We start from the raw sequence: 26,313 nt of genomic DNA on the forward strand, positions 1-26,313 counted from the left end.
GATATCAGTTCAACTTAATTCACTGGCTTTTTCTTATTTAATCTTGTGTTTTATCTGACAGGTGCTTTTAGTGGGTCAAAGAGATGCTTAATAATAATTTTCTTTGAAGTAACGGCTTAAACATGACCATAATTTATCATGCTGTTTGGTCCAAGCGCAACTGTAATTTACTGCCATGATCTAAAAAATATATTATTTCATCTTCTGCATGGGTGTCACTAGAATGGCGGTTACTGTCAGGAGAAAAAAATATTTATGTGCAAATGTTTTATGAATGTATCATATGCAAGTGAAGAAGATGAGAAAATTCTTCAATGACTATGGATTTCAAATGGCCGAGGACTATTCAGTTCATATAATTAAAGACAAAACTAAGTAAAACAGTCCTTTCTTAGAAGTGGCAGATGTGGAAAATCTTGGTAAACACATAAAATAGGATAACAGAGATTTCTTTAGTAGATACATCCTCTTGCCCTGAACTGAAAAAAAGTTATAAGAGAGCCTCTATCTTGTCAAGGATGTATGGAAGGATGTAATTTATGCAGGAAAAAAAATATTACATTTATAAGGATGAGTATAGTACCTGGTGAGTGAGGAAGTTCTTATAAACTTACCCATCATTGTTAATATCTGATACTGCAACTGTATATCCAAAATAAGATGCCATCTGCAAAGGAAAACCATAAGATGATGCCTTCCATCTTCAAAAATCACTTTTATTGTGATCTCTCAATTTTTCCTGAAAGATTAGCCTCATTGCCGCACATTTTTGCATTTAAATTCATAGACCCCGGGACATGGACAGAGTCTTTGAGTCCTTTAGTTTAACCCTTGACCTGGTGCATAATTTTCCTCACAATATCTCTGGCATCTGCTTGGACATCCTCTGGAGATGTTCAACAATCAGCCCACTCAATTTGTAGTGTTAACTCTTAGAATGTTCTTTGCTAAAATTGGTCTTTCTGTAACTTTTAGTTCTTGATCCTCCTACTTATTCTGCAATCTGGAATGTCACAGAATAAATCTAATTTCATTTCCACATGAAACCTCACATGGAAATATTTTCAGCCAGCTCATTGTCTTCCTTAGAGATACAATATGTGATACCAAAGAAAGGATGATACCTCATGAGCTCACTGACAGAAGTTAAGTAGGATGTACAGTCTTTATATCACTGAAGCAAAAAAAAAAAGGTTTTAATTTTGGGGTAAACCACTTCTCAGTATCAATTTATACTGAGTTTATCATCTGCTAAATTTTCTAGGTCTTTAACGAGTGTAAATTGTGTGCCTAATCTCCCCACATTCTAGCTCTTATATGTGTTTTTCAACCTATGTTTTCAAGATCATAATCCTTTCAACCTTAACCTATAGTTTTAGGTTGTCAAGTTTTGTTTGTTTGTTTTCATATTCTGCCATCCAGTGCTTTAGCTGACTTAGCCTCCCATCACCTACAAATTTAATCAGACTACAGTCCACTGGAAAGTATGCTTCACAGAAGGCAGAGAATTTGGTCTGTGTTGGTCATTCTTCTGTCTGCACTGCCTGAACAGGGTTTAGCTCAGATTAGGTGTCAGGTGTCAGACACTCTTTGCAGAGGAAATAAATAGATGAGTTAATGAGTGTAACACAATCATTAAATTCTCTCACCTATTTACTCTGTTCAAAACATACACAGTTGCTATAGACTGAATGTTTGCATCCCTTACCTCCCCCAAATTCAGATACTGAAACCTAACCCCCAACATGATGGTATTAGGAGGAGGGGCCTTCAGAAGGTGATCAGAATACCAAGGTGGAACCTTCATGAACGTGATCAGTGTCCTTACAAAAGAGACTCCAGAGAGCTCTCCAGCCCTCCTTCCACCATGGGAGGACACAGCGGGAAGACGGCTGTGAACCAGGAAGCAGGCTCTCACCAGACACGAGTCTGCCTAGCCTTTTTTCTTGGGCTTCCCAGACTCCAGAACTGTGTGAGAGAAACGTCTGTTGCTTTGGCCATTCTATGGAACTTTCATTATAGTAGTCCAAATGGACGAAGGCATGGGTCTCAGATGCAAAATACTCTCTGCAGAGGAAATGAATGCTTCATTTAACTGTGTCAGGCAATAACTCAGTTTTTCTACCTCTTTTCTCTATTCCAAACACATGTGGTAAAATTCTTACTCCTGGTGTGGCGTTCTGTGGAACTCAGAGGACATTCATCATTTATATGCCAAGTTCTGAGGTTCAAGATTGCAGAACTAGGTGGTATTGGGGATGAGAAGTTACAGAAAGTCCAAACTTAACAGTGTTTAAAGAGCTTCTAATGATAAAAATGTAGCACAAAAAGGCAGAGGAGAAGTCTTGCCAGATCTTCATTAAACTATTCGTTATCACCACTTGGGAATAGTTGCTCAAAATTTACAATCCCACCCATCTGCACTATCATCCTGGCCTTAGAGCTCTATATTTATCACAAGAGTACCATGAGAGACATTGTTCAGTGCTTTGTTGAAAATTGCAGACTGATGGAGAGACGAAAGCCCCAGTTGGAGGGTGGAAATGTCAAAAATCCTTTGTGTTCATTAAAAATCTCTATTTATCAAAACTTCTTGACAAATATATTATTCCTAATTTATACGTCTAGTCAAGAGTTTAGCATTTCAGGATCTTAAACCTGGACCCTTCCAGACCCAGTGGGCCAGATTCAAATGTGAGGCTCACTATGAGCTCAGTAACCCGGGGTGGTGTTTAGGAGAGAAAATTGGCTGCCCAGAGGAACTAACTCAGCTCATCACTGGCTCCCTTAGACAGCACTACCACAATCATTATTTAAAGAAATGTGACACATTCCCACAGGTCACACAACCCAGGAAAACTGAGGGTAGTGAGTGAAGAGTGACCTCACAGCAGCCTGTTTTCAGGCAACTGATCTACTGATAAGGCCTCAGCCAATGACAGTGGGTCAGGAGCAAGACCTAGCCCCGGGGTAAGGGTCCAGAACCAGACAGCTTGTCAACTACCATATAATGCTGGGATTGGAGAGGGTTCCAGTCAAAGTGAAGATGAGAGGCAGAGCCCAGGCCCGTTGACTCTGACGGATATGTGGAATCTGTGAGAAGACTGTGTCCTCCCAGAACTCACCACCAGACACGCTACATACAGGACTGCAATATAGGAGGATTGCTCTCAGATTCCAGCACTTAGTGGGATTTTGGCTTATGAGGAGCATATTCTGCCTTTACATCACTTATCATTATCTGAAATCATGATGGACATTCACTTGTTTGTTAATTAACTGTTGCTCCCCCAACTACCTCCCCTGTACCATGGCATCAGAGCTGGGATCTTGTCCTTCTGGTACATGGTTACAGTCCCAGTTCTCAGACAAGTTTCCAGCACATAGTAGGTGGTTGGCAAATATTTCATGAATGAATAAGTGGTATGAATATTACAATATACTATTAGTACAGTAACATTCATTATTTGATATTAAAGTACCCTACCTGTTCACCAGTGAAGTTCTGAATAAAGGTCATATCTGTAGAGTTAATGATTGAAACCTGAAATCATAGAAATTAGACAGGTTACATCATTTAGTATAGAATTGGAGAACTTCTTAAAAAGTATAACAAATCATTTAAAAATTTCTGTGAAGAGTGATAAATGGTTAGCTATATGAAAAAAAATACATAAGCCCATAAGAATCATCTTTTAAAAAATTCAATTGAAATTTTTGTTTATAGGTAAGATTTGGATCCTTTCAGACACTATGCATGCTTACTGATCTGAAGTACAGAAATAAAAATTGAATTCAAGAACTCTGAGAACAACTAACCTGATGGTCAGTTAATTGATCTAATCCAAATTTTAGTCTAAATTTAATTTGTATGCATATGCTCCTATAAGAAATTGATGATTGTGGTTTTGTGCAAAAAAAAAAATTTTAAGTGTTATCCATCTAGCAAAAATATTCCTTTTAAATCCTATCCAGCCAACCTAAAATCTATAATTACAAATTTACCAGACTTCAAAAATATTATTTAAAATATAAGTTTTTATTTTTATAAGGTTGCTTTATTTTCCTTTCCTATTTTTACAGTAACTAGTTATAGCGAGTTTGAATAATATCCCTCCAAATTTCATGTCTCCCTAGAACTTCAGAAGGTGACCTTATTTAGAAATAGAGTCACTGTAGATTTGAAGTTAAGGATCTTGAAATGAAATCATCCTGGATTTAGGGGGCCTTTGTCCAGTGACTGGTGTCTTCATAGCAAGAGGGGAGGAGACACACAGAGAGAAGAAAGCCACATGGAGACTGAGGCAGAGATTGACACGATGCTGCCACAGCCAAGGGAAGGCAGGGACCCCCTGCAGCTGGAAGAGACAGAAAGAGCCTCCCTTCCATGTGCATTGTAGGGAGTATAACCCCACCAATGACACTTGCACTTCAGACTTCTGGCCTCTTGAACTGTGAGAGAACAAATTTATGTTGTTTGAAGCCACCCAGTTTGTCATAATTTGTTATGAGATCCCCTGCAAGTGAATACACTAGTGAAATAACAATTGACTTTATTATTTCTACCATATGAGACATATTAAAATGCTGTTCATATCAACAATGGGAGACTCTGAAATTATTCCCAGATTATGCACAAGGATAGGGCTAGACTCATGGGGATGAGCCCTGCCCCTTGAACAGCCCGGCTGTCACTGTCCTGAAATCATTAATTTTGAACAAGGGCCGAGGCGTTTTCACTTTACACTGGGTCCCACCAGTTATGTTGTTGATCCTGCACACAGAGCAGACAACAATCTAGCCTCCCTTTGAGTAAGCAAGCAAGTGTGGATCAGCAGTGCTTATGATTACAGGGCATTTTAAAAGATTAAAAAGTTGTATGAAACAAAATGTTTCTTTGCATATATAAAGAAAAAAATCCTGGAGTGCATTCTTAGTACTCACATATCCAAAATTCTGTGCTCCTCTTGGAACTCCAGCAACCAATTCTGTGATGAAAATAGAAATTTAGAAGGTGAATTACACAGATACTCAAAAGCTCTACAACAAAGCAGTTAAGAATGGCGCTTTCTAATGAGTAACTGTCATGTACCATGTAGAGAGCCGGAAGTCTGAGGTCTCAGTTTTGCATTGGCTTTTGTTTCTGCTACAAGCAAATGAAAACAGAAGACCAAAAGCCTTACTTTGAGTTTTACCCATCTCCATCACCAGCCTCCATGTGTTTCTGTCTCTAGAACACAAGCCTGGCTTCTCAGATCTGCATGTGACTTGTAGGTTAAACCTCTTACTCTGATTTCTCCAGCTTTCACTGTCTTTTGTACAAAGTAAAAATTCCTGTCCAACTAAAGTGTTAAAACAATTTCTGTTACCTAAGGAAAGGCCACATATCATAAATGAGTAAGTCTGGCCCCCTGGAACAGAATTATAGGACAACCTGGCAGCCAAGGCTACACTGGGAAGGAGGCTTCAATAACCCAGGTAGAAGAACCAACTCTGGTGAAAGGGGGCAGCATATTCTAATGCACAGTGACATGGCTCTAGACTCAGGCATATGGGTCCGCCATATACCTGACATCAACCATTGGACCTAATTTTTTTCCAGTCACCTGCAATAGATGGGAGTTGGAATTGCCTGATTATCAAAGATCTTTCCAGCTCTCATTTCTACAAATCTAAAGTATCCTTTGATTCGTTGGGATTAAATTTTTATTTTGATTTAGAAAGAGGGGGACTGGAAAAGAGCCTCCCTTCTACTCAAATTTCCCTTCTTCTAAGCCTGCTCCTAAAGGTATAGCACAAATTCTAGCATTAATTCTATCTGATGTACTGAATTGTAGCAGGGTTGAGTGCTCATGCTGTTAGAGCATTAATGATCAGAGAAGACTCATTTGGAGTTAGACACTGGATTTTTGTAGTAAATTCACTCATTCAATCAATATTCATAGGCAACCACAGGCTACAGCAGGGAACAAAGACAAAATTTCCTGCTCTCATGAAACTTATACTTTAGTTGGAAGACGCAATCAGTTTGAAAAATGGAGTCAATTAAAGGATATGTTAGAAGGGGATGAGTATAATGTAGAAACACTAAGCAGTAAAATGGTGCTAGGTGTGTTAGAGTCAGAACGTGGAAGTAATTGTGATTAATTAGTGTGGCCATGGAAGGCCTTGACAAGAAGATGACATGTTAGCAAAGACTGAAGAAAGTGAGACAATAAATATGATGGAGATCTGGGAGAAGTGTTCTAGTCAGAAGGGACAGCAAGTGCAAAGGTCTGGAGAATTCCAAGAACAGCAAGGAGGGCAGGGTGGCTGGAGTAGAGGGACTGGAGGATGGTAAAGGACTAGGAGATGAGGTCAAAGTAAATAGGGGCCTCATAAACAGAGTCTTAAAGGTCATTGTGAAGATTCAGATTTTAGGCTGAATCAGTTGGGAAGTCATTGGGAACAAAGAAGTTATACAATCTGATTTCTGTTTCTAAAGGACCACTTTGGCTCCTGGATTTTGGGTAGACTACAAGAGGGCAAAGATGAAAACAGGGAGACCAGTTAGGAAGCTATTGCAATCATGTGGACGGGGACTTGGATCTGAGTAGAAGCTGTGGAGGAGATGAGAAGTAGTCCGATTCTGGTTGTATTTTGTGCTTAGTTAGCTGGATTTGCTCATGGATTGGATATGGATGGGGAATGAGAGCAAGAGCAGCATCCAAGGTTGACTTGCAAGGTTATTTTGCTTGAGCAACTGGGAAGTTGGCATTGCCACCTACTGAGATGGAGATGATGGAGGGTAAAGCATGTCTAAGTGGAAAGATCAGGTGTTCAGCTATAAATGCATTAAATTTGGGATAGCCATTCAAATGGAGATGTTGAGTGTTGAGTAGAGATTCTAGATCTTACACTGCGTTCCAGGTTCATGTATGGATGGTTAGTAGGGGCACCTCAAAACAGACCACAGTCAGATACAGTGGAGTTGCCTGATTTGGGGAACAGATTTGTCAAGCAGGAAAGATTAAGGGGGATTATGCCATTTGAGATACATGGTAACCATGGCCTCTCCCATCCCACAAATACTCAGAATTTCATTGAAAAAAGAAATTAACCATCACAATCAGTAACTTTGGAGCCTGCAGTCTCACATGGCTACAGCACTAAGGAGGAATTACATGTAATGTTGATTAAAAGTTTCAGGAAAAATCACATTCATAAAAGGGCTTTTTAGGTCACTTTACCTTTTCCCCATGTTTTATAGATGACTTAATGTCAACAATGTCTCTCACCTTGCTGAGAGTCCCCAGTAAATTCCCCAGCAGCAACTGAATATCCTGTTTTGAAGAAAAGAAACAAACGAATCACATTTGAAGGTTTTACAAATGACCTATTATCTATTATCTATATCTAGAAATATGAAAGAACTACCACAGTACTGCTTTGTGCCAAATTGTAACATAAAAGTTTAGGGTTTCATAAAGAGAAAAATTAATCAAACCAAGATTCAGACTGAATCTTGCAAGCATAGTAGATCTGCTATTTCTGGGCATGGTAACACGATTAGATTCTGAGGTCTCTTTTATTTGTTTATTTTTAATTGAAATATAGTCATTTTACAATGTTGTGTTGATTTCTAGTGAGTCAGTTATACATATATATGTATTCTTTTTCATGTTCTTTTTCATTATAGGCCATTACAAGATATTGAATAGAGTTCCCTGTGCTCTGCATCTGCTTTATATATAGGAGTTAGTATCTGCAAATCTCAGACTCCCAATTTATCCCTTCCTACCTTCTTCCCTCCTTGGTAACCATAAGTTTGTTTTCTGTGTCTGTGAGTCTGTTTCTGTTTTGTAAATAAGTTTATTTGTGTCATCGTTTTACATTCTACATACAAGTGATACCATATGGTATGTCTCCTTCTGGCTTATTTCACTTAGTATGACAATCTCCAGGTCCATCCACATTGCTGAAAATGGCATTGTTGTATTCTCTAGGGTCCCTTTTAAAAGCAGAATTGCTTCATCACCCACCGTGATGTGTGAATGGTGGCGATTGCATTTTAAGAGTCACTGATTCATCATAATCAGACATGATCACTCTGAAAAGTATTTCTTGTGTCAGGTTTTGCTTTTTGTGACCACCCAAAAGGCCTACTTCCTCATACCTTTCGTGATGATTTCCGTCAAATTTCACTTAGCTGTAACGTGAGGTGAGGTGACAGAAGATAACTACAACTTTTAAAAGTTCATCAAGTAATCAAAATGCCAATAGGATTCCAAAGCTGGGAAGTAATTGTGGTAAAATGGCCTTGTGTGGTTTGCACATAAAAAAATTTGAGAACATTCCAGCAACTCGAAAGTCTCTTGCTTTTGCTCTAGAAACTGGAAACGTCCACTATCGTGTTGCCTATATAGTAGTGGGCATCCCCACTAATACACAGTATCAACAGCTGGCAAAATATTTTATGTGCAAGAGATTATCATGGAGCCTATAAAATAGCTATCAGTCTATGCAGATTATATAGTATGGCTGAGCCCAAAGAAAAGAAAAGAAAGTTAAGAGTCCAAGCTAAGTTTTAAGAAAAGAAAATTTACATAAGGTACCCCAAATGATCAGGTAAGTGAGGAATAAAATTTCCCTCTACATTTAATATGTCTTTTGAAAAACCACAAAGGTCTTGAGCAATGGCTCTCACCCAGGTAACTATCATCGTAGGAAGCTGGAGCCACTTCTGTCTGTTTTTCATGAGCCAATTTCCTTAGGATATCCTTGAACGAGTAATTTGCAATGATATCTGCAATACTGGCAGTGATCACCTGACCTGTGTTGAAACAAATGAATATGGTAACAATGAATACAAGAGGCAGGCCCTCCCTCTGCAGACACAGGGCATCTGAACAACACGTACTCCCTTGAGAATGAGCTTGCTTGCACTTCTGACAATGTGATTGCTTGCACTTCTGACAACAATTTTTATTGCCTGGTACTAGAACTGCAAGGTAGAGTTGCTAACAGCTGGTCAGAGCTTTCCATCCTGATAGAAGAACCAAAGATGAACTATGTAATTTTTTTCATGTAACATTTATTTGTTTCTAGGTTTTTTTAATTGAAGTATAGTTGGTTTACAATATCATGTTAGTTTCAGGCATACAGCATAGTGACTCAGTATTTTTGCAGATTCTACTCCATTTTAGGTCATTACAAGATAATGGATACAATTTCCTATGCTACACAGTAGATCCTTTTTTTGTTATCTATTTGATAACTAGTAGTTTGCATCCATTAATCCAAAAGCCCTTAATTTTATCTGTTTTCCTGTTGCCTTCACCTTATATACTCCCTCTACCTCTAAATGATAAACGTATCTAAGAGTGAAGACACCTGAACATTTATGTGATTACATTTTTATTTAATCTAGCTAGAAGAATATTCTAGCTAGAAGAAACATCATCTAGCTTTGAGGTCATCTAGGCAAAATGTATCTTCTTACAGATGGAGAGACTGTGGCCCCAAAAGCTTGCACGCATTCCCTAAGGTCAGGTGGTTTTGTTATTGAGATATTCAGCATTACGACAAGGGTCCCTTTGTCATTCTAATTCTAGGCTTTTTGTGTTCACTCAAAGTGCAGATGTATTAAATCTAAATCACTTACTCAGTTAACAGATTGTAAACATATCAGCTAAACTAAAGGTAGGAATTACCTAATCTCTGAGCCATTCACATTTAATGTTAAAATATATACATAAAGCATACAATTGTGACAATGGGAAGCAGCAAGGCCCAGCAAGATCCAAAATTGTAGCAAAAAGGGAATCCGTGGCCACCAACATTGATATGATAAGAACATTGGCTAGTCTCCCCCCAATAAAATCACTATCAGAAGCCTTGAAATACGATTGTAGTGGGATGGACGTGAATACAAATGATGGCCAGCTGTGTTCCAGCACAATTTTTATGCATTTTCTATGCATTCTCATTTTTATTATGCACAGCTAAGGGGAAAGTGTGATCTCATGCTCTTTGCGAGAAAATTGGAAGAATGCTTTCAAGAGACTAACATTTAATACCAATTTTAAAGCCAAATTATTCCTTGGGAATTCCCACATAAATCCCACAGCCTTTCTGTCTGAAGTTCAAAAAGAATAAAACTGTCAAACCAGGCCATAAATATCTCCAAGTGACCGTGCCTGAAATAACTGTTCTTATATTAAGGCAATCATATTCACACTCGGCGTTTCTAAACAATGTCTGTAAGATTTGCCAATTTTCTCTGGGTTAAAGCAGAATAGCCCACACTCTCCTCCCACGTACACACTGCCTTTGCTTGTTTCCTTAAGCTGCTTTTACAAATATTACAATCTTAAAACTGAATAAATTTAAATTATTGATCTCAGACAAATCTTCCTCTATCCCCTCGATAAGGTTAATTTTCAGCGTATCATCTGTATTAGACATTTTTTTCAACTTAAGGAAAGAATTATGTGAAATTGAGTTTGAACAAAATCTTTTTAAATGCATATAATTTTTATTTTATATCCATCCACTGCATAAAATATATTGTTTTCCAGTTTGCAAAATAATGGTTATAAAATGAAATGTTAATTATTTGATGTTCATAGCTGTATAGGTATGAATTAAGCTTAACAATACTTTCATGTAAAATTTTATCATAAATTCATCTGTCCTGCATCATTCCCACTGGTTTTTTAAATATGGTCAGGTCTCTTCCATTAAAAAAATAACCATTATTCAACTATTCACCTCTCTCATATTCTACTCTATCTTTATTCTAAACTTTACAGCCAAAATTAAGTCTGTATTCTTGGTAATCTCTCTCCCATCCACATCCATGGCTTCAGTTGTCACCTCTGTGCTAGTTTTTATTTTAGCCTAGTTATCTTCTTTGAGTTTAAGCCCATACATCTAAACACATGTGTGAAAAAACTTGGATATCTCAAACATGTTCATACTCAATATGACCAAAAGCAAACTCATCATCTTCCTCCCCCAACCCACGCCAAAGGCCTTCTTTTCTAGTGTTCTCCATCTCGGGGACTGGGATCCACCTACTACCATTCAGTTACAGAAGTCAGAAACATATCCCTGACATCCTCCCTATGTTCACCCACATACATCCAATCCATCATCTAGGCTGTTTATTTTGCTTCCAAATTCTGTCTCAGATTCCTCCCATTTTTCAGTCTGTACCGTCACCAACTCTAAGAAGCAAATCTCCTCATCTGAACCTTAGAGTTAGTCTACTTTACAAACTCATCACTAGCTTATAACCTTATAACAAATTTGCTGATACTTCACTTGGGCCAAACCTCCAATCCATCTTCCATACTGCAGCCAGAATGATCATTGCAAAACACATATCTGATCATAGCATCATCCCATGCTTAAAATTCTCCAGAGGTTTCCCATTTTTCTCAGAACAAACAACACATTCTTACTCTACCTCAAACAATTCATTAAAACTCCAACCCTCTACCAGGGATTTCTCCTTGGTTTTTGGGATAAAGACAAACTGTTTACCTTGGACTGCAAACCTTGCCTGGTGAGCAGGGCTCCTCGCTCCCACTCAGCAACTCTTGGCTCCAGTCACCCAGCTTCCCTCCATTCCCAGCCCCCTGCACTCCTTTGTGCCATAGAACGTTTTCACACAGTTGCTCCTCTCTCTGCCTACGACTGAAGGTTACCTTCTGCTCAAGGTTCAGATCTCAGTTCAGGGCTGCTTACTTCCAAACCGGTTGACCTCAGGCTTGCTGCTGGCTTATGCAACACTTTTCTAAGAAGTAGAGGAAATCTTCCTTTCTGGGCAGACACCTGGGTTCAGGGCGCCTTCAGCAGAGCACAGGTTGCATTTCATCTCCCTGCCAGCCACCGTTCAGAGAACAACACACATTTGCACAGGGCCACCCTGGAGAAGCCTCCTCTTGTGGCCACCTCTTGACATCCCTTTCCTTCCTAGTGAGTATCATGCCTGGAGTTTCTCAAGTGCTTGTGTGAGTATTCCACTAATGCCTGCGTCTTGCCTGAGATAATGACCTCTACGGGTTACTCACCATTGTATCCTCAGCATCTCACATAAAGCCTCACATGGCCTCAATCAGCATTTGATGACTAAAGGAATTAAGTTGCCATGGTATTTTAAAATATCATTGATAAAACAAAGCACAAACTGAAATGATGCTTCCTTCACTGGAGAAAATATAAATGTAGATATAAAATTAATGCAGTAAAAAGTCAACATTTGATGTTCTGTTTCATCTCCTTGTTAGCAACAACCAATGAGCACTTCTCTACTAACAAAACATACCTTGCCAATAAAAACTTCCAGGTCCTCCTACTATAAGGTCTCCATTCTACAAAACAGAAACAGCAACAATTAGAAAAGAAAAACTGAGGTTTTTTTTCTTAATTATTAGTAGCATTGCTCTTACAATTTGTTATACATAAAAAAATAAATTTTAAAACAGGCTCTTATATCTGAGTCATGCAAGTCATTTTCTTTCCTTTTATTGGTTTCAGTTATTTATCATACTAAATACTTTAAGTTTGACTCAATTAGATAAGTTAAATTCTCTCCCCTGATAAAAGGTAAATTCAGTTCTTTGGCACTGCCTCAAGTAAGCAAAATAGCTACATGTTTAATGCTATGCAATTCAGCAGGCATGGTCTTTTGAGCCTTGGTAATAAAAAGAAAATTTGGTTCCTATTTATTTCAAGGCCACAATAATGCCTATTTTTTTCTATACATCTGTAAACCTACTCTTCCCAGAAGAGAGAGCAAAAGCTCCAGACTAGAAAATAGAAGTTTTCTTTTTTACTTACAACCCCAACTTACATATCTTGCATCCTTAACTTTCAGTAGAGAGAAAAAAAGGGAGAGTAAAATTTCAGATGTTGATTAAATTTTTATTCTTTCTAAAACCATGGAATCTTTGCCTCCTATATTCTTATTAGATATCTGTTTTTAATTTTGTAAAAGAATATGTGAATTTTAACACTAATGTTTAATCAGTCAATTACAGCTAAGAGACAATAATTTATAGATTCTTGTGATCTTTTTCAGAAGCGTATTTCTTTACTGACTTTTTTTTTTGGATTTTCATTTAAAAATGAAGAAAGACTGTTGCTTTCCATCTGAATAATTTTTTGCTGTTTAATAGGTTGTCATGTGCATAGATTACTTTATTATTAAAAATAAAGAGCAAATAAAAAAAATTGAAAGAAGTTGCCAAAACAGGCTAGGTATATACCTGAAGATTCTTTTGCTGTTGTTGGTTATTGGGGGTGAGAGTGAGAGGCAGAGGTAGAGGTACAAAATAAATAAATAAAATAAAATAAAACAATTATTAGAAGCTACAAGATCAAAAAAATTCACCTTATAAAAATCCAGACTAAATCCTGCTTGGCAGTAACCCTGGCCTTCAGGATCAGCATTGCCTGAAAGGATCAAAATACATAAATGTTATAATGTCATCATTCCCAAGATATATTTTAATAGCCAATTCACAAAATTCTGTTGTTTTTCTCTATAGACTTCCAAATTTAAAATGATCATACTGAATTCCAAGTAATTTCTTAAACATATTTCAATCTGTTATCTTGTCCCAAGAAGCACTAGCATTGTATAGTAAGATCAGGGGGAATAATGTTCCCTGGAGTTATTATGTTGGGTCTTACAGCCCATGTTTGTTTGAAGAAACAAAACCTCCACCTCTCAACTGTGTTCCCAGTTCCCCAAGCGGCAGGAACGTGTTTCGGTGGCGCCCTCGTGTTCTGAGTGAAGCAATGCCTTGAGAAAGCGAGCGCTCAACTTGGTCACCTGGGTGGATACTTTCTGCTGGAGGCACCGACAACGGTTTCGACTTTTATGATCTCTCATAGGAAATTAACTTTAAATTATTCAGTTATCATTAGGTAAATCTGGATATTGCATTTCTGGTCACAATGTATCTCACAGGGGCACAAGTTTTCACAGAAGAGGAAACTCTCTAGCAGTGGCTTATTTTATATTCGGTGCAATGTAATTCACTACCTGAATATCCAATAGAACTTTGTTACACAGTGTTTTAAACCATAGCAGGTCAGCATGTGGATCCCCACCCAGGAGATGAGGATCCCGTGATATCAGGATGAGGAATGTACTGCTTGTCACTTGCACTTTAAAGGACTATCTACAACTTCTAAAGTGCTTACATTAAACCCGAAATGTAGTTCAGCAGAGGGAATCTCAAGTATTATCTAGTTAGATCCAAACATGCAAAACATCATTACAGGAAGAATTTACAGGCTTTCCTATTTCAGAAGCTTTTTGAAATAGATCTAGGCTTTCCAGCTTTTCCTAGAATGCCTTCTGGTTTTCCTTTTCTTTGGTTAGTCCTTAGCTAATTTTAGCTCTGCCATCAGCCATTCTTTCCAGATGCTCCCTTTATGTCTTAAAATACTTTTTTTAAACTCATATACTGTATTTTTGCGATGTTTTGTTTTTAATTCAAATGTCACTTAATGCTTTGTATGTTTTTTATTTACTGAGTTCTTTTTGTTTAGCTTTATTGGGGTATACTTAATATTATTTTTTAAATTGTACACTTTAATGTGTACATTTTGATGAGTTTAGACATATGCATAAACACAAGACACCGTCACCACAATCAAGGGAATAAACATATCCATCACTTCCAAAAGAATTCTTGTGTTGCTCCCCCAACCAAATATTGCTTTTTGGTTGTTGTTTTTGTGTGTGTGTGTGTAGTGAAAACACTTAACATGAGCTCTACCTTCTTAACAAATTTTTAAGTGCACAATATCTTACAATGTATTTTATTCTATGATGTATTTTGTGGTTTATAATTATGAATGCTATAAAGTGGCCTAAAATCTCATCTGTATAACCTAAAACACCCAGGTACCATTTTTCTAAAAGTTCATATATTTAAATATTTGTATGCATACAGAAATATATTTGAATACATGATATGATTATGTAAACAAATATGGGTACTCTTGACTATATTTAAGAAATGTATCTTTAATTCACTTTTTATAAGTCCTTTTTAAAATCAACTCTGACTTTTTATTTCTAAGACTATAAATTATTCAGAAAGGAAGAAACATGACCGTTCTTTGAAATCATTTGGCTTCACACTGGGAAACTGAAAAAAAATTGAGAAAATAGTAATTTTTCCTAAAAGTCATTGAGAAAATAATCAACTTCACATGTTTATGTTATAATAGAATGTGATGTTATTTCCTTTGCAAAGTAAGTTTTCCACCTAAAATTATAGTTTACGAAAGCTAAAGGAATCTTTCTTCCCACAACTTCAGAGCAACTGTGAACTTCACAATTATGTCCCAGAGCAAACTCAGGAATCCAGAGAACCGTGCTTCTATTTGTTGGCTTCCAAAGGAGAATGGACGGGTGTGTGTAAACCATCCCCAAGTGAATTATGAATGACCGTAAGAACCACAGGCATGCCATGAATATGAATGAGCAGATTACCACCCAAATCACTCAAAGTGTCAGTGGACGGGCTTCGTGGTGTGAAGTGAACATTGAGAGTCTTCTTGAAATTCTCTTTTGAAAACGATATTCCTGTTCTGTGATATTGACCATATGTTCATGAACAAGCTGGCTTTGTGTTAATGAACTGTGAACTCCTTAGGGATGACAGGAAATCTGCTCCTTGGGTGCATTTGAGGAGGAAGTACTCCCAGTAAGAGGGAGACCATGAGAATGCGAACACTAGAGATGGCTACTAGAGTGGGAGGAATTCCCGGCCATTTGTTTAGCTATTGTGCAACTCAGCCTAAACTCCGCTTTCACCTGTGAATGAAAATACTGCAACCATGTCAGTAAGCAAAGAATGCTGAAACCAAGTCATCAGGGGCTGCCGCCACCCCCCAGTGAGGACAGGCCAGCAGCCCAGCCTCTGCAGCCACTCACAATGGTGCACTCTGAGGGGACTCAGAATAAGAAAGGACAGGATACTGGCCCTAGATAGCCAGGTGCTTGTCAAAGGAATGAATTCAGTGAGCCCAAATGTTTGCTTCCTCCCATATATAGAAAAGCACTAAATTCTTTAACTTAAGATGCCTGATTTCCTTTAGATAACAAGCAATCTTTTATTGTTCCAACTACCTGGTCTTTGTTGCAAAGCTCCTATATATTCTAGCTCCTCCCCTACCCCTTCGGAGCAGTCCCTCAGAGTGATCTGAGAGGCTGCCATCCCGGCTCAAGTCCTCCCACCAAATAAAACATAACTCTTAACTTTTAGGCTGCACATTTATTTCAGTCGACACACATTTGTCAACCTATTCTTTTATTTAGGAAAGGAAACACTAAATAAATGGACAATATAGTGTACCCATGTAACTCAAAATGTAAGCGTACTATAATTTATATTTTTAGATAATGGTTCAAACTGACACTGTGAGTTTGTGTTTAAGATTCTGCATATAAGTGAGAGCTTACAGAGTATTTTTCCTGTATCTGATTTATTTCAGTTAGCATAATGCCCTCAAGAACCATCCATGTTGTCTCAAATGGCAAGATTTCATTCTTTTTATGGCTGAATAATATCCCATTGTGTATGTATCTATATCCATATCCATATTTACATCTATACCACATTTCCTTTATCTGGTCATCGATCAGTGCATGCTTAGGCTATTTCCATGTCTTGGCTATTATAAACAATGCTGCAATGAACATCGGGGTGTAGATATCTTTCCAAGATAGTGATTTCATTTCTTTTGCATAAATACCCACAACTGGAATTACTGGATCTGAACTTAATTGCTTACATGTATGCTGTCTCCCTCCTGCACTAGAATCTAAGTTTTTTGAAAACAGAGGTTTGCTTTCTCTTGTTCTGTGCTTTATTCCCTAAGCACAGAATAATTAGTGCTCAGTGTGTTCAATAAACATGTGCTGAATGAATATATAATTGAGCCTCATTCTTGACAAGGAACACTTGTTTTGAAGCCATTTAAAGCAAAATTCTGAACTGACAGACTAGTCATTCAGCTGACATTTGTTAAGACGTGAAGAAGTGGCTGATTTATTTCAGTACTTTAAATCAGAAAGATATAATCTCCTTGACAAGGTCCTCAGCCAAAACCAAGAGAGTTGGCTGTTTAACTCCCAGCCCTTTAGATTTCTAATCTCAGAACGTCTTTAGGAACCCTCTAATATCACTCATCCATTCTTTATCCTCATTGTTTGATTTCTGATACTTGCTCATTGTCTGGCCTAAATTAATCTTGAAATTTAAAAATATTCACATGAAACAGGGAAACTTTAGAGGTCTGAGAATCTAATTTAAGTTTTTAAAAATCAATATTCTGAAATCAGTGACTAGAATTTTCTTTCTAACACCATTTCTTTCTCCAACATAGTCTCGTGAATTATCAAGACTAAGGATGAAAGTCCATCAGTTTCTTGCTGGCAAATACCCATGATCAACATGACACACAGAGAACTGGAAGAATTGCCAAAAGGACTCTGAATAGAGCAGTCAGTCAATAATGCTGTCCCAAAGTCCTTGAGTCTTCCCCCAAAAAGGAAGTGATTAAATAGCAGTGCCCCCAAAGTGGCACTTACAGGCTTGCTTTAAAGGCTACGTCACTGGAAGAGTCTTAGACCTGCCAGATGAGATGTGGACTACAAATGTACGGCATCTTTTTGAAAAATGGGATTAAGCACTTTAAGGAGAAAGGTATATCACGCCAAAGAAAACAACAGTCACTGAGAACACAGGCTGGATGGGGCGCTCACATCCAACGTGCCTCCAGGTCCCATCGTGCCAACCTCATTAATGCAATTAACTAGTCAAGTGGGCAGTCAGCATTCTCTAGATGCAGGGTGAATTTTGAATAGAGACTGAGAGTTTAAGGCCTAACATAAGGAACCAATCAAGTCAGCTGCAGGATATCTAAAAACAGAACTTCTCTAAAACACGGAAGAGGAGTTGCAGAATTCCCCGTCTTGGTCGCCAAGTCACAGCAAGTCATCCTGTAAGATCTTCAATCATCTTCACCCCTTCGCTTTTTCCTTCTCAATGGTGGTTTAAGATTTCCTTGCCCTGTCTACAGCAGAAAAGCTCTTGAGCTGAATTTCAGTTTTGAGAATAAAAATAACTTACTGTTCCGACAAGGCGAGTACTCAGCATAGGCACTGAAATTCTGAATTGCTACGTAGCAGGTGCCAACTGGGTCCTTTTCTGGGGTTGGTTTAAGAGTCCTCCAGTGATATAAAGGAGCACAGGCCTGGGAAACATCAAAGACAGTGAATTTTTTTAATGTAAATCTCTTCTATGATGCTTTGATTTGACTCATCAGCTGTTACACCTGAATTTGTAACAAATAATGCTAAATTATTAGGTGGCTTAACTGGTCTCCAGGATGCTAATGAGGACCTTGGTAGTCAGCGCTAATTAAACTTCTGAAGGCCGTTTTTCAACATTAATGCACTGTAGGGTTGGAACAAATTAAGCATATACAAAGGAATGGGATTTTCCCCACAGGATTTTAAGTCAAGGAAAAGTGGCCTGGCAAAGTAAATATTTACTAAAAGCCAAGAACTCATATATTATTTTTTTTATTTGGACCTGCAAATGAACATTGAAACATGGAATGAAACAGTATGATGTCTTAAAATGAGAACTAGTTCCTTTCTTTGTCTAGTTGTTGCTTAAAGAAAAACAACTTTCAAATCACAAGATGCAGACAAGTTTGTAAACCTCTGTTTTGTGGATTCCCCCAGTTTATCACTGAGGGTATGTCTGACAATTTTTTATTTTGTTTTACTTTTTTTATTGAAATATTGTCGGTTTACAATGTTGTGTCAGTTTCTGGTGTATAGTATAGTGGTTCAGCTACTATATACATGACAATTTTTTAAACAATAACCTACATTTGGACTTGCTACCTTCTTATCACCATAACTTTGTTTTTCATTTAATGGTTTTTATTCATGACAAAACAAAAATTAATTTAAACATTGGTAAGAAAAACACAATTCTTGAATGAAATCCTCTGGTTGCCTCTTCAGAAGCTTGGATTCTAAGAAGACCATGATATTTGAAAGGATTGTCAAGTGTCAAAGAGGGTATATGAAACCCTCTTTAAGGAAGTTAAATAACATTAAGTTTTCTAAGAGTGAGAGACAGTAAAAACAAAGAGGTAGAAAACATGGGTACCTTTTTGACTTCTGTTTTGCTAGCTTGAATCCTCTGTAGGTGAGTTTATCTGAATATTCAAACACTCATTTCTAAGGATGCAGAATTACAGATTTCTAGAAAATGGAACCACTAGCCCCTCTTCCAATTAGATGACATCACACTTAAAACAATGCCAGAAAAGGGGAGGTAGTTCCCAATTTTAAAATCCTTTCATGATTCCAAACATGTCCTTAGTAATCAGTCTAACATGCAATGACTTCTGGTAAAGATAACTTATATTCTCAAGTGAGATATAAGTAAGGATATAAATGAGGGTGCTTCTACAATTTAAGTTTTTTGAGGGCTTCGTCTTTCTCTATAGTGTGAGGTCTTGGGCTAACTCATATAAGTTCCCTTAACTTAGGGCCCTATTAGTGAACTGACAAGCTAGGTGGTTAAGACATTTAACATAAGGTGGAACGGTGGGAAGTAGGAGCCTGGAGAGGGAAAGCATTACTTGTGTAGCTCAGTATAAGGCAACCTGTCTCACTTTCTATAGCACCATAGAAACTTTCAACGTCACGACAGTTCTTTCCAGTCCTTGCCTGCTGTCAGCCCTAAAAAGTTATCTTTTTTATACCTGCTCAGTTTCACACTGATGTGAAACATGATGACGTGATAATATTCAGACTTTGACCCAAATCTCATGTACACATGATACCTGAATATTCAGAATGATCCTTCTGCTCACAGCATTCTGCAGTTCTAATAGCTGTCACACAGGGTGAAATTTAGTTCCGTATTCTGCTGAGTTTAAGTGCTCAAAGCAAAAATTACCTTGAACGTACTTTATTACATTTGAAAATGTACTTGAAATGTACTATTATCCTATTTTCTATCACATTAGTTTGAAAATGCAAGCATGCCCTCAAATTAACCATTTTATTATGAATGTGGTATGTTGTTTTATTTTCAATGATTCTGAAGGCACCTACAAATATTGAGTAAACACACAACAATGATGCTACACATTTTCAAGACAATAAAAATCAATACAGTACTGAAAGATTTTTTTAACCCCAAATAGTTATTAGATGGAATTAGCTTTTGTATATATCATAAATCACTAAAGGATAAAAACATTTTTTACCAAGTGAAAACTGTTGATGCAAATACAGTTCTACAGCCAGCCTATTGTAAATTCTAGATTTGTAATTAAAGAGGGCTATTTATATTTTATACATTACCTATTTTCTTTCAAAAATCTCTTTGGGGGGTTAACCACAGACCCAAAGAAAGCAAGGCATTTCCTTTTGATACTTATTCTTATAAGATCATAATTCAAACAACTTTAAACAAATTCTAAGAGCCAAAGCTACTGCTTTAGTTCGTAAGGAAATTAGAGCCAACAGTTAAAAAAAAAATCTAGATCAGCTTAATCCAGTCATTTATTTCTCAATAAATTAGATATCTATTATCACTCAGAACCACAGAGAAGAGAATCATAAACTCATAGCATTTTAAAGCCTAAAGATCTATACTTGGGAGGTAGAAATTTTACTTTAAAAGTATCACTGTATTCAGAGAGTCATGTAATTGATACATATATATAATTGATATATATATATACACACACACATATACACACACATATAATTTTTAATTTTTTTAAGTTTGGGGGGTAATTTGATTTATTTATTTTAATGGAGGTGGTGGGAATTGAACCCAGGACCTCCTGCATGCTAAGCACACACTCTACCACTGAGTTATACCCTCTTCCCAGCAGTTATATTTTTAAAGAAAACTTTCCCATAGTTCTAAAGAGGGTCAGTGACATCACAGTAGATTAACTTTTAAAGAATCCTAGCAGTACTAATCCTATTTCTCTGGTCAAATTTTAATCAGCCCTTTAAACGAATCTTAAGCAATAAAATACTTACCTATTTCAGATCAAGCTTTTATTATCCTATCTTCCTTATTTGCTTTGAAATATTTGAAAAGGTCTAACCAATTTTCTGGAAGACAAGTTTAACTGCCTGTAGCTTTAAAGAAGACGAAAATAGATTCTTTAATTTTAAGCACTAATTTTTTTGGGGGGGGAATGCTGATAAGCTCATCTTTGAAAATCCTCGTGTGATCATACATCAATGGATTTTTGTAGATACAAATTCTAAAACATTTCGGGGCACACATGATTCCAAAGCAACCCAACTAGCCCTCGGCTGATACTTACCACCACTTTCCCTTTGTGAGCTTTCACTGTTGCTCCAAACCACTGATTCGATTTAAATTCTATAGGCTCCTTGGTTCCATTTACTCTGATCTTCCTGTTGTCTGACAAGGAGGACATGGATTGTTAACAGCTTGTAAAACGCGGCAGCCAATATGTGATAATGAATTTACCCGTTAAAACTGTTTGAAACACAATTTTCATACACATGGAGCGTTTCTCTTTGATTAAGACTAAGCTAGAAAACTACCAATCAAGTGAAAATACATATTTGAACATGACATTTCACAACTTTAAAAGAAGCATTCTTTAAAATAACTTATATTTTCAGGGGTAACTGTACTGTAAACTTGATATGGACTCTATGGGTCTTAAATCTGCACTTTTATCTTTGATGTGTATCAGAGGAAAGACCAAACATTGATAACTGCTCTAAAGAATTCTGAATCTTTTCCTATAATGAAATGATTGAGAATCTCCCTGGGTCAGGAAGCACAGCTTTTCTCAGCACAGGTTAGCAGGAGTCTGCTTGAGGGACTCCAAGACCTTGGTTTTCAACTGAGCAACGTGTGTCCACACAGCCACAGAAAATTACACCTCAACACAGTTTTCTACACACTTTGCAGATGTCAGCATGAGGAGGACCATCTGGGTAGAAATTCAACCCAATTATGACACACTTCAGGTCTTAATAAAAAGCAGGTATCTTTTCTTTCACTCCTGGTTCCCAGTCAAGGTACTTCCCACATGGTTCTAACCACAAGGTTCTTAGCTCCATCAGTATATAGCTAATGAATTGCAAAAGACATTTATACTAGGGCACCTTATTTGTATGTGTTCTCTTTGGTAGGCATTTTATTTTTCCTCCTTGCCTCTATAATAAATGCATTACAAATGAACTTTTAACTTCTATTAAGTGAGGCCAAAACATACATGTAATTAACATTCAGTTGAGTTTTCATATGATTACAGACTGTTTAAAAAAGAAAAAATTATATATACTCAGTCTTAACCTAAAATTTACACTTTGACATATTAGTAGAAAACTACAAATTTCCTTCTTTAAAATCTTATGCTTTTGATGTTTCTGGGCTTTTAAAAAAGAAAAAAACAAGTTCTGGAAATCCTCACCCAAAATGCACACATCTGGCAAAGAACTGGAGCATCTTACAGACTAGAGCATAAAATTGAAAAGAGAAACATTTCTATTTGCATCTAGGCAAGATCACAGAACTCAGAGAGAAAGGATCTTGTCAGCGTTGACTGGGTGCTCTTCGGCAATTCATTTCATCTTTTGTAGTTTCAATTTCTTCTGTAAACTGAGGCTGAGGATACTTTCCCCCCTCTCTCTTTCACAGGTGATCAAAATCATAAAGATCACATGAGATAAATGAACGTGGAAGTGCTTTATAAGCTAAGAATATACAACAGAAATCTTGCAGCAATACAACCCTTTAAAAGTACCTCTTAATTAGAAACCTGGAAACTCAGCCTATCTCCAAGAACTGGAAAGGACCTCGCAGACACAAAAATATCTGCTCCCAGTTGGCTTTATTTTGCTGGAGAAAAATAACATGACTCTGTTTCTGCAACTCCTGAGGCATCTTTTCTGCTATTATAAGGTTGAACTGTGTAATAACTTGATTAAAAGTATAAACCGTGAAAAATATAATAGAATTAAATTGAAAAAAGGTAAACTGTGAGTTGTTTTCTAGTGACAAATTTCTTCAGGACCAAGAATACAAATGAGTAGACTTCACTAACTCCATCCCCAGTGCAAGGATTATAATAGAGAAGAACCCCACTGCCCCAGGTCTCTCTTTACTGAGATGAGTTTTGATCTAGGTGTATCCTCCTCTCCTTGATATTTAAGGTGGACAAGTCTCCTTTTGAAAGTTCTGTTTTATTATTTTCATGAATTCACTGACTTTACATCTAATATTGTAATGTCATAAAATTTCAAATGAGTGAAATATATACGTGTTGATTGTGAAAGTGACCTTTCCCTAGTTTCTCACATTCCTTTTCTGAACAAGATCCTTTCACGCCAAACAACCCAACACAGAGCTTAGTGCTATTTCTTGCACACTGATGCTCAGTGAACCTTTGATGCATGGGGAATGTTGATTCCATTTGATCTGGTCTTTCCTGAAAACAACCTCCAGGCAATAATATCTATAAATATTGAGCACAATTTCTGCCCTTCTAAGCTTTCTTCTTTCTGGCAAAAGTCCGAGAGCCTGTAACATACATTTTCCAGACCCTCTTACAAGTAGGATTCAGGCTGAATGATAGGCTCATGAGAGACTTGGAAAGAGGAGAAGATGGAGAAGCCATTATATTCTGGTGGGCACGTGGGCATCAACAGTGACATATATGATGCTCTTCCTGTGACTCTCAAGTATCCATTGACAATCACACATTTTGGTGCTTCCGGCTGTTGAGACCAAGTTCTGAATGTCCAGATTTCTTGATCTGTCGGCAGTGACCTTCTTGACCTTCACATCTCCAGTCTTTCCAGTGGCCATGTAAACAAAGCTCTCAGTCTCTGCAAGAAATCCCTCCCAATTTATAACATTCAGAGTGGTTTCTATTTCCTGACCAAACTCCTATGACATGGGGCAAAACATTTAGGATAGAACCATACATCCTTCTGGAGCAGAAGGAAGGCATTGGTTACCCCAAGTGCACTTTCAACCCCAGAGAACTCTTGGAAGGGTCAACAGTCCTGGGAGATGATGGAGACCATTAGCTACCAAAGCAGTTCTCTCCTTGGAATATCAAAAAACTACAGAGAAAACAAAGCGAAAAGCTAAGGAAAAGTTTTACAGTGATTGTATGTGATTTGAGGCTTCCTAAGTGGCAGAAGACTGTTAACAAAGTTAATAAAGGAAAATGCAGATGAATTGTTTTCAGAGAAAGAATATATTTAATACATAAAAGAGCTCTAAAATCAATCAGAGAAAAAGACTAAAATTTAAAAGAGAGAAGTTCTAAGGACCTAAACAGGCAATGCAGGGAAAAAGAAATCAAATAAACTTGTAAATTCATGGAAAGAGCCTGAGCCTCAAGTTAAAACCACAATGACAACACTTGTCACCTAGCAGTTTAGCAAAAGTATTAATAATCTCTGTTTTCAAGATAATAACTCAAAGCAACTTTTTGGAAGGGCAATTTGGCAACATATTTCAAAATTTTAAATATTCATTTCTTGACCAATGGAGTTCAACTTCTAGAAGTCTGTTCAATAGAAATAATTACACAAATGCTTTAAGATGCAATATGGAGACCTTTGCTGTCCCAGTTGTGACAGGAAAACTGAAACAATCTGCATGGGTGGACCTTGAGATTATATTAAGTGAAGTAAGTCAGACAGAGACAAATATCACAATGTCACCTATACGTGGAATGGCCTATATGAGCACAGGCCCAGGAGAGGGCAGGCCCAGGAGAGGGCAGGGGTAAATTACGGGTTGTGGATTAACAGACACACATTACTTTATATGAAATAAATAAACAACAAGGACCTACTGTATAGCACATGGAACTACATTCAATCTCTTTTAATTACATATGAGTGAAAATCTGAAAAGAAAAAATATATGTAGGTATGTATATGTATAACTGAATCACTTTGCTGTACACCTGAAACTAACATTGTAAATCAACTACAATTAAATTTTTTTTTTAAAGCCATAGTCAAGATCTAAACCACATATTCTATGTACTTCCATACCTGTGGTAAAGTGTAAGTTTTGTTGTTTCATGAACTATTTTGAATATTATGTTACATCTAACAAACTGAAGCAACTTAAATATCCATAAACAAGGGGATTCAAGAAGAAATTTCTGTTATCTATAAAATAGGTTCCTCTCCACCACTAAAACATATGACGGATTTATAAGCATTGATATAGAATATTGTCTACAAAATATATTTGTTCTTTTTTTTAGTTTTTCTGAGGCTTTTAAAGAAAGCACAGAAAGATATTAGTGAGGAATGTTGAGGGTAGGGGAGCATATATGTGTGGGTGGGGAGGGCTATGTGGGAACTCTGTATTTTCTGCTCAATTCTGCTGTAAATCTGAAACTGCTCTAAAAAAAAGTCTATTTTTTAAAAAAGCGCACAGAAAGGTACAAGAACTTCATATAACAAATACTTGTATTTCCACCAGGCAGAATTGACCATTGCTTTTTCATGTTTACAAACATTACAGTACCCTTTGACGTTTATCCTCAGTTCCACTCCCCTCTTCTCCTCCTCCTTCACCATCATGAATTTAATGTGTATACTCTTGACCATTAAAAAAAAAAATGTCCATGAATAATACAGAACAGGCGTCTGCAAATGTTTTCTCTACAGGGCTGATAATTAATATTCTAGCTTGGCTGTGTTCCAATAAAACTTGACTTGCAGACACAGAAATTTGAATTTCACATAATTTTCATGTCATTAAATATTACTCTTTAAAAAAATGTTTCCCAATCATTACAAAATGTAAAAACTACTCAGCTTATAGGCATACAAAAACAGGCGGTGGGGTCAGATTTCGTTGTAGTGTGTCAATAATTTACTACTCAGTATTCTTCTGTATGTTCTTTGTAACTCTCCAAAGGAAAAAAAAAAAAGGTGGAATGTTCAGTAAGTGATGTTAAGACAACTGGGTTTTCGTATTGAAAATAAGTTAGAAACCTATGCCACATCCTAAAGATAAATTTCAGATGGATGACAATCTCCATAAATAAAATCAAAAGACTAGCAAAACTTGTGGAGAAAGCATTTGCAGCATATGTATGCGAAAAAAGAACTCACACGCAGAATGTATGTCATATTCTTCTAAACCATAAAACTAATAACCAAACATGAGAATGAACAAAGGCTATGGACAAGTAACCACAGAAGAAAAAAGTGTATGGTCT

At 37.0% G+C, this 26,313-nt stretch overlaps 1 protein-coding gene across 2 annotated transcripts in view; it reads right to left on the minus strand.

Annotated features, from left to right (window-relative positions):
- The window catches only part of ITGA8 (integrin subunit alpha 8), a 173,623-nt gene that overhangs the window by 131,755 nt on the left and 15,555 nt on the right, over positions 1–26,313 (minus strand). For both annotated transcript variants that reach the window (XM_072954988.1, XM_072954989.1), the window contains exons 3-11: positions 21,397–21,497; positions 18,147–18,270; positions 13,382–13,443; positions 12,314–12,359; positions 8,687–8,812; positions 7,278–7,322; positions 4,945–4,988; positions 3,488–3,544; positions 615–667 (exon numbers count right to left, since the gene is read on the minus strand). In XM_072954988.1, the coding sequence (XP_072811089.1) occupies positions 615–667; positions 3,488–3,544; positions 4,945–4,988; positions 7,278–7,322; positions 8,687–8,812; positions 12,314–12,359; positions 13,382–13,443; positions 18,147–18,270; positions 21,397–21,497 (658 nt within the window). The remainder of the gene's footprint in view (positions 1–614; positions 668–3,487; positions 3,545–4,944; positions 4,989–7,277; positions 7,323–8,686; positions 8,813–12,313; positions 12,360–13,381; positions 13,444–18,146; positions 18,271–21,396; positions 21,498–26,313) is intronic.

This window comes from Vicugna pacos, chromosome 35 (genome assembly GCF_048564905.1).
Source record: "Vicugna pacos chromosome 35, VicPac4, whole genome shotgun sequence".
Lineage (NCBI taxonomy): Eukaryota > Metazoa > Chordata > Mammalia > Artiodactyla > Camelidae > Vicugna > Vicugna pacos.